General features: G+C 30.5%; 1 protein-coding gene across 2 annotated transcripts; it reads left to right on the plus strand.

Moving 5' to 3' along the window:
- Positions 1–4,875: 4,875 nt before the first annotated feature.
- Positions 4,876–9,205, plus strand: LOC135951755 (uncharacterized). Of its 2 annotated transcripts, XR_010575993.1 has the most exons (3): positions 4,876–6,141; positions 6,194–6,352; positions 9,026–9,205. XR_010575993.1 is itself a non-coding variant. In XM_065501454.1 (2 exons), exon 1 carries the CDS (start codon positions 5,298–5,300, stop codon positions 6,336–6,338), a length of 1,041 nt encoding a protein of 346 aa, XP_065357526.1. In that variant the 5' UTR covers positions 4,878–5,297; the 3' UTR covers positions 6,339–6,352; positions 9,026–9,205. The 2 variants fall into 2 exon arrangements, 1 of the variants encoding a protein (XP_065357526.1); XM_065501454.1 differs by having other exon boundaries at positions 4,878–6,352.
- The last annotated feature ends 748 nt before the right edge of the window (positions 9,206–9,953 follow it).

The following is a 9,953-nucleotide window of genomic DNA, read 5'->3' on the forward strand; positions in this document are numbered from 1 at the left end:
TAGTTTCAATTTTGGTTATAACTTGGTTATTTTTGATAGTAAAAGTTTAAAATTTTGTACACATATGTATGTAATATGATGTAGTGAATCGTAATCAATAATAAAATCAATTTCGAATTTTTTGATGATACGTTGTTTTGCATATTAGGTGACGATATATATTGCATTTCAATCGGCTCAGTACTTTCGGAGTTATAATACCAAATTGAAACAAAAATATTGTTACGTTTTAACCTTTTCAAAACGTTTGGTTTATTTCCTTTAAATAAACCGGATACTTTTGATTGCAAATAATAGCCGTTTAGTAGTTTAAAAATTGTAACAACTCTTTATTTATTTAAAATGTACAACAACAACAGAATTGAATAGTCACTCAATGTTTTTTATACACGTTTGTAAATTCGCAGATATACAGACACAATTTATAATGTAGACGAATTTACTTGAAAAACACAACACACTTTAAGGCACTCAGTTGATGTTTATTCGAAAAGCGTCTCTGATAAACCGACTAACGACTGCAACCTCTGCCACTATTTATAACACTGCCATCTGCACTCTAGATTGCTCTTTAACTGTCAAAGTTCGAATATTCTAGATCTTACTAATACATACGCCATCTGTGGTGTACTTTCTACAATGTTCTTTAACTGAATATTCGAATTCAAACAGTGTTGCCAACTTACGATCAAATCAACTGAAAGCTTTTATTTAATAATGCCCAAAGATATGTTAAAGTTTGCTATTACAGCACTGTTATTTGAAAGCATTATGCTACTTTTAAATCAGCCCTTAAAATCGTTATATTTGAATTCAAGTACAATTTCGTAACACTGCCTCCCGCTTAAGCCTGTTCGTCCCGAATAGGCATAGATTCACTTCTCCCATAGGCTGCTAGTCGTTTCAGATGTTCAACTTTAATTCCCGATATCGGTCTTCCACATTTCCGTATTCTATAAACCATGTCGTCTAATTTCTTAACTACACTATGTGGTCCTTTGCAGTGATTCCTTAATTTGGATGACAAACCCTTATTACGCTGTGAGCTATATCTGGTTTTCATTTGGTCATTTGTCATTTTAATTCGTCTTCGAACGAGTTCATGCATTTCTTTTTATGCTGAAGCACCTTCACCCAACTTGGAACCCGGCCTGATGATCTTTTCTCTGCGGGACAGACCAAGCACTCCAACGGGAACCATTCTGTCGTTGCACTGTTCAACGAGGGCCTCCATTGTTACATGGCCACTTCTCACATCCGTTGGTTCCAACACCAACAAACCATTGTCTATACAATCCTCCACTTCCTCACGGGCCCATACCAAATCCTCTGCCTCAGTGCTAGCTCTTTTTAAAGGTGGCTCCTGTAATGCTTGATGATTCGCCAGCTGGTTATTTCTTGATGGTGAAACATATCTGGTTCGCTTTCTTGGTGCTCTACAGTTTCGCTGAATATGACCAATTTTACCACAGTTATAACATTTAATTTTGGTTTTACATTGTTTCTCATTTAAAGCCACTACAACTGCCTCTTCTTGACATTGAACATTATTCAAGTCCGACACCTTTTTATCAATGCCATCCACTCTGTTGTTAATAACATCAGACACTTTCTGAATTTTCTTATCTGTGGCTCTAGAAGATTCTTGAAGTTTTGTTAGAAGTTTGTTTACTCTGAAAGTTTCTTTAACTTCAGCTAGAAGCTTCTCGTTATTTACTTTAAAAATTTCTCGAAATTCTTTAAATTGTGCCATCATAGCAGCAAACATTGTGCTTAAATCCATGCTGCTCGTTGTTGAACGGGTAGAAACTTCCATTTCTTCCTTATACTAGAATTCGTAAGTACCGATGTCAATATCACGCCGCTTGAATTCGTCTATCAGCCTCTTCTGCAATTCTGCCTTATTGCCTGCTGTTGGTAGCTCCAACTTACTCAATTCTTTCTTGAGTTGTTCAAGTTCTAGTTCCTCAAACTTCATGCTTATTATTTTGCAATCCCACTTCTGACACCAATTGTTACGTTTTAACATTTTCAAAACGTTTGGTTTATTTCCTTTAAATAAACCGGATACTTTTGATTGCAAATAAAAGCCGTTTAGTAGTTTGAAAATTGTAACAACTCTTTATTTATTCAAATGTACAACAACAGCAGAATTAAATAGTCACTCAATGTTTTTTATACACGTTTGTAAATTCGCAGAAATACAGACACAATTTATAATGTACACGAATTTACTTGAAAAACACAACACCCTTTAAGGCACTCAGTTGATGTTTATTCGAAAAGCGTCTCTGATAAACTCACTCACGACTGCAACCTCTGCCACTATTTATAACACTGCCATCTGCACTCTAGATTGTTCTTTAACGGTCAAAATTCGAATATTCTATATCTTACTAATACATACGCCATCTGTGGTTTACTTTCTACAATGTTCTTTAACTGAATATTCGAATTCGAATACAGCGTTACCAACTTACGATCAAATCAACTGAAAGCTTTTATCTAATAATGCCCACAGATATGTTACAGTTTGCTACTACAGCACTGTTATTTGAAAGCATTATGCTACTTTTAAATCAGCCCTTAAAATCGTTGTATTTGAATTCAAGTACAATTTCGTAACAATATATTTATTACGTGAAAATAATAAAACAAATGTAAAATTTCCACTCAAAGTTTCGATTTTTCATGAGTTTTTTAAAACAAAAAAATTTGCTATTTTCACGTAAAAATATATTGTTTGCTTCAATTTGTCATTATAACTCCGTTATAAAATCTCAAATTTTCTAATTTATTTTAATAAAATCGGACTAACCGTTTTTGAGTTGTCATTAATTATGTGAGGAAACGTCTAACAAAATTTTGTAATTTTACTTAAAAATTTAAAAAAAAAATGACTCCATAGAATTGAAAAATTTTACCATTTTTGTACTTAAGCTTAGTACTCTGTTCATATTTGCGAAAAACTATGGTTTTTCATGCGAACAATTTTACATGCTGTTTGACAGCTAGCTGTTCGTGCGAAAGAAGTGCTGCGTATGTTATTTCGTGTGGAACAATAAGGTTGCCAGATGTATTTCACGTGTTTTCCACAATAAAAACAGAGTACTGCTTTTGCGAAATTATTTCGCATATATTTCATTCCAAATATTTTATATGTAGTTTGACAGCATTTCGCACGAAATTTTGAACAGAGTACCTAGCTTTAATTAGCAATGGTGCATCAAATCTATATAGTGGTTATTCACGCCTTTTTTGCTGTTTACCTGTGTTATTGATTGAATCAAAATTTGCAATTCCCATTCGGGAACATTTTTACTAGTAGACGTACAATACTACTTGAAATAACATTTCCAGGAGTAAATTTATGGAACCAATTGCACTTCGTTATTAAGGTTGACTTTAATAATCTTTAATTTCTAACAATTTAATTAATTTTCTTTAATTTCTTTAACAATATCAATATTGATATTATGTTTACAAATTGCTTGTGGTTTTTGTAAAAGTTGTTTATATAAAATATTTTAAATTGTACCAAATGAGACGCGGTAGTACCACGGTACTTTAGAAGGTCAAAATGTACCAAAAAAAGTACAATTGTACCAACTTTAACATCCCTGGCTGACACATATTCCGATGATAACTTCGGAAATGCCATTTGATTTTAAGCGATTACAATTTCCTATTCGCCTAACATTTGCAATGTCAGTTAATAAAGTTCAAGGTCAGTCTTTGCAAGTTTCTGTACTAAATATAGAAAATCCATGTTTTTCACATGGACAGCTTTCAGTTGTATGTTCGCGAGTGGGATGACCCATAGACTTATAGGTCTATGCACCAGATGGAAAAACCAAAAATATTGTATATTCTAAAGCATTAGAACAACAAATAATTAATAAAATATTTTATATTGCTACGAATTTGCATTAGCGATTTGAATTTAACGGTCTGTAGCAACTGTCAGCAACACTCATCGCGTTTATAAACATTTCCATCAGTAGAAGGTTCTACTTATCAACAATGTTGATATCATGGTGTTGATTAGCATTGTTTATAATTATGGCAACACTATGCTGCTAACATTAATATCGAAAGCTCCATAATTCGAATAAACGAGTTTGAACGTTACGAACAATCTAGGCTACTCAAATGCAGATGGCATTGTCTAAAAAAGTGGCAGAGGTTGCAGTCGTCAGCGAGTTTATTATTTATAAGCGCTGTTAGAGTTAACATCAACTGTCTTGTACATTATAAAGTCTGTCTGTATTTCTGCGAATTTATAAACGTGTATAAAAAATGTTTTTTATTCTAAACAGTAAAAAACTCTATACAAACAAATTCGAAGATCTAATAAAATAATAAAACTATTTTTTTGGAATTTAACGTTACCTAGAGTTTTGTGTTAGTGCAAAAGTATGAATGTGTTGAGTTTTTTTGAACTGTTACTTGCATGTGTAAACGCTAGTTTAGTTGGCGGAGTCACAAGACTCTTAAATTGCCAGGTTGTCCCACATCGATTTAAGCAAGTCCCTAGTCGACTTATATTTTCATATAGGAAGCTGGAACGCTTAAACCTTGTTATTAAAATTCAGAGTGATAATGGTACTCCACTTTGAGTTTTGAATGGTACTCCATCAGATTAACCAAACTAAGTTTTTCATATAGAAATAATTTACCTATGCAAGCTCGACTATTTTTGTGTGTGCAGATGTAATCAGAAATTGGCAACACTTCTCTAATCGTTTATCTAGATTATACGCCCTCTATTGACAATTAAAATAACAACAATAAAAATCCCTACTAGATGTCGCTTTTATCACTTTACATTATAGACATTTTCCACCTATTGCGCAGTAGATTACTTAATGCTTTCCTTATACAACCCTGTAACTGTCACACTACTACACGAAGCAAATAACAAAAGAAAAGTATCGAAAATGAAAAACTAAGAAAAATAGAAAAAAATAATCATTGAAAGAATACAAAAATAAAAATATGTATTAATTATATGTTTTTCAATATTCACATTTCCAAAATAAATTCTTTTGATCAACTAAAAAACAAATCTCAATAAACAGTGTAAATTGTAAAGAAGAAAAACAAATGCGCATATAAAGAGCACCAATAGTTTGTAAAAATTCTACAAAATTTAGAATCTTTTTCCTGTACACATATTTCAAGGACGCCAACTGAAACACTAAAATCATCAACAAGATTAGAAACAATCCGCATAAATCAAGAACAAAATATTGAAGAATATTAAAATTAGGTTTCAATAAATTGCCAATTTTGTCATGGCTACCGAGGATGAGTTGCCCGAAGAACTAGATAAACTGGAAATTACACCAATATTGCCACAAGTTAAATTATTAGATAGTAATTTGCCAGTTCAGTTGAATCCCTTTTTCGAGAACGATCTCAAAGATACAGGCCCAGAGAGTAAAGTCCAGCAAAATGTAATATTTCAACAATCGCAATCTTCAAGCGTCACTCGAACATCCACCCTTAACTGTCGACGATGTCGCTATCGCCGTGCTTCGGAAAGTGTTTTGGATGAATTGAAACATACTACATCAAACACTGGTTCAGAAACGGCTGAATGCGTACGAACGGCACCAACTGGAGTACTCAAACAAACATTGAAAAAGTCCGTCACTTCATCGGCGGGTGGTCCAGGAAATCGTAAAGTTTTACTGCGGGAACCAGTTTTAAAAGCTCTACAGACTTGCTTACATCCACATTGGAATGTGAGAAGAAAATTACTGGCTTCTTGTAATCCAAATATAGCTGCTGCTGGCAATGATGGTCCTTTGACTAACAAAGGTATGTCCGATTTTCGAGATTTGATTGATGAGTGTCGCAATCTATTATCAGAAGATGTAGACTTTAGTGGAAGACTCAACCAAATAAGTTTGAGTAATCGAAACTCTAAGAATTTCACCACTATACAGACACCCAAAATACAAAGTAATAAATTGCGCAACAATAGAAGACCAATACTCAATACGGCCACACTATCATCGCCATCTCCGGAAATAATAGATTTGAATGAAAATCAAATTGATTCGTACGCCATGCCATTGTTACAGCCGCCTCCCCTATTGGGGTCTAGTATTATCAGCACAAGTTTACAGCAACGTAACGTTAGCAATTTGTCACCAGAGCATGCTTCTAATCATTCTCGTTGCAGCACAACCTGTTCACAACAGGCTGGAAATTCAGCTGCTGCCGCCTCCTGTGATGATGTGACCATTGATGAATTGGCCAGCTATTTTGATACCTTCGTGCACATCCCAAAAAAGATGTCCTCAATGGCTGAAATGATGTATATATAAGAAAATAGGAAAATGTATGTGTGAGTTTTTTTTGGGGTTTTGTGTCAAATGTGTGTATTTTATTCTTTTTTGCCAGCAAAAATTAACATTTAGCAATTTAACATATGTACTATGTATTATCTATTATTAATCAAACAAAATCTTTGTTAAAAAAGTAAACTTTGTATTAGAAATTTATTTATACAATTGCATACGGTCTCTCGTATGCAAAAACATAATCGTATCAAGAATTCTGCATAAAAGTGTAAATGTGAAACAAATTAGAAAATTAGTATGCATGTACTTTCGAGAAGAATCGTTTAAATTTATGTGATAACCATTTGAATCTAACAAATTATTCTTTTGATTTTTCAATTGGAACAAAGTTAAATTGTATCCAGAATACTGTTAGCAAAAAGTTTATTTAAAATCATATGTATGTTGTTAAAAGAAAACATTTATAATGTTTAACTTGAGCATTGAAAATTATATACAGTACTGTGCAGAACATTACCAACAAAATTAAGATTAACTTAAAAGTTTTTTTTTTTAGAATATGTATTGAATTTACAACAACTATTTCGCCATCATGTGTTTATGTCAAGCGTTTTTAATGTGAATTGTTGTCAGACATGACGCAGATATTTGCAAATCAAAGCATCTTTTAGGTTTCTGTTGGAAAAGTTTGCAGGTCGTAGATGCATCGCTGATGTACAAATTTACTGCATTTACGAACGCATAGAATTGTGCACAATACAACTATATAACAAAACGCTTGCTTAAAATTATTGGTATTTTTCCAATATTAAATACAATTTTTAAGGATAAATATATTGTACGTTTTAATGGAAATAAGAATCGAATAATTCAACAATTTTATTGAAAATGTATGATGGAAATATATTTTGAAATGAATAGTTTTGAAACGAAAAGGTTGTGATCGAAGTATATTTATACAAGTCCATGCAAGTGATCAGCTGTTTATTTCAATTTCCTTTGTAAATACTTGTAAGATTGTCAAAATTTTTTACTTTGTTGTTTTTCTTTCTATGTTTGTCAACAGTTTTTGACAATCTCACCAGTTTTTACACAAACAAAATTAATGTTGTTTTTTTATTGTTGATTTGTTGTAGAGTTGCATATACTTGTATAAATATACTTTGGTTGTGATGAACAACGTATTGGTTTGAAAACAATGTGTTAAGAATTTAAATTTTATAATTTTTTTTATCACATTTGTTGAATAAATTATTTGATATTTTCATTTGGACTGTATTTTCGACGAAAATAATAACATTAGTTAAGAAATCATAATTGATTTTTAAGAAATCATAATTGATTGGAAACGAATTCCGAAGACCACAATTAATATATTCATACAACTGTGATTTGTAAAAATGGTAAAAAAAGTTTGGATTTTTAAATAATTTTTTAATGTTTATGTTTTTGCTAATTCATCAATAAATTTTTCTAAAATTAGATTTTTTTGTAATTGTAACATTCTGAAAAATAAAACGGCTTTTATGTTTGCCCTACTCTTATTGCTAATGTTCTGTATGTATAGCCAAACCATATTGCTATTGAAAATTTTTACATAGATTTGCATATTTAGTCCCTAAAAATCATGTTGGTTTTTGCCAGTTCTGATTAAAACATACATATACATATGTACATAATTCCAAAAAGTTTCTTTGGGATATTCCATTAGAATATTTATTCGCATTGCTGTCACTTTAACTGTATTTGTGAATTTCATTATTTTGCGAAATTAAATAATAAAGTTTGAGGCTTTTGATAAACACAAATTTTTCAGATTTTTTATATCCCTAAAGAGTTGAAATTTTTTAGCAACGAATTAGATTTTAATATAAAATCAGTCTTATAAATTATGCATTGTAATTCAAAAATATTATATTTTATGCTCAATCTGAATTATTTATATTCATTTCTTGAATATTTTATTAAAACAATCTGTTTTTCGCTGAAAATCAACAATATTAATCTAGATATACTTGGGAAAAATACTGTGCCTTCCAATTAGGCTAAGGCTTTTAAAATCAAAGTAATTGAAGTGAAAAATCGAATGAAAAGAGATTTGTAACAGAAATATGCATAGATATCTAATAAATATCGTTACAATTACATTAATACTTTTATGTGACTTACTTTCTGAAGTCTTAAATTGAAGTTCTTTTGAAACAAAATCTATAAATTTATTTAAAAACAATATATTTTATTTAATAAGTTTAAAAATGCATTAGTTTTATTTTGTTTCACACAAAATATATTCAGACCAATTATGAATAAAAAATTCCCCGGGAGTTTTTTCCCATTGAATTTGAATAGGAAAAATGAGAAAAGGAAAAAACTCCCGGGTAGTATTTATTCCTAATTGGGCTGATAGTACTTCAATAATCTTGCTAGAGTTTTAATATCATACATATGTATTTCTCTGACCAAAACCTTATAAAATACTTTTTAAGTACATAAATATCTGGTAAATATGTTATACCTTTTTTCTATATTTACTAGCTTTTATATTTTCATTATGAAGATTTTAAACAATACATATAAATGTTTCTTAATGTACTTGTCTCATTTATCTTATTATATTCTATACAATTCTTATTATACTTATTAATTTCATAAATATTTTTTTTATTAATATTATTAACTGATATTTACTATTATTAATCATTATTTTTTAGTTGTAACAATCACTTTTTACACGAATCGGTCCATAAGAATCTTAAAGCATTGAGTTGGAAATAATTATATTGAAATGAATTACAAATTTATGTTTAAAAAAATTATGTGTAACAAATTGATGTTTTCATGGATGAATGGATTTTATTGTTTAATAATAAATGTGTTAAAAAATACAAAAATTATGTTTTTTATTAGAAATGTGAGTCAGTCAGGTCTTGCAACAGGAAAACCGGAAATATGTTTTAAGATAAATTGATTATTTGATTAAGATTTTAAATATTCAATATTTTATTTACTATACTTTTTTCATTATAGAAAGATAAGGTAAAACCATAACTCTTACAAAAACAAAATACATGCCAGTCAATATATTCTGTTGTTGTATCGGACATATGACAAATCGGTGTGTCTCCTATCTATGGGTAAAACCTATATCGAGCCCTAACCGCGAAAATAACGTAAGCGCCAAAAATCAAATTTTATAGGAGAGAGTCTTTTTTCGTTTTTTTTAAGTTGTGCGAAGGATTTCTTTGAAAATTAAAATGTAGTCGATTAATGGTACCATACATATGATAAATACATTTTTAAGTTAATTTTGTGAGCAACAAATTTGTTTTGGAGCTTACGTTATTTTGACCGTCTCTATTACAGGCAGCTGAGACTAAATTGTGGCACATACGATAAATGCTTTACAAAGAAAAAATATTGTCTTAAGTTTCGAACAAATATACAGCCCAATTATGAATAATAAATTCCCAGGGAGTTTTTCCCATTGAATTTGAATAGGAAAAATGGGAAAAGGGAAAAAACTCCCGGGGAATTTTTATTCATAATTGGGCTGATATTTTCTTGAAGTATGCAGTAAATTAAACATTTTTTATAAATCATAGTAAAGATATAACATAATATAGTAAGTGCTTAGGAAAT

This window comes from Calliphora vicina, chromosome 2 (assembly GCF_958450345.1).
Source record: "Calliphora vicina chromosome 2, idCalVici1.1, whole genome shotgun sequence".
In the NCBI taxonomy this organism is placed as follows: Eukaryota; Metazoa; Arthropoda; class Insecta; order Diptera; family Calliphoridae; genus Calliphora; species Calliphora vicina.

Excerpts from the sequence above, each read along its gene's own strand:
- LOC135951755 (XM_065501454.1), top strand. The coding sequence starts at position 5,298 with ATGGCTACCGAGGATGAGTTGCCCGAAGAACTAGATAAACTGGAAATT.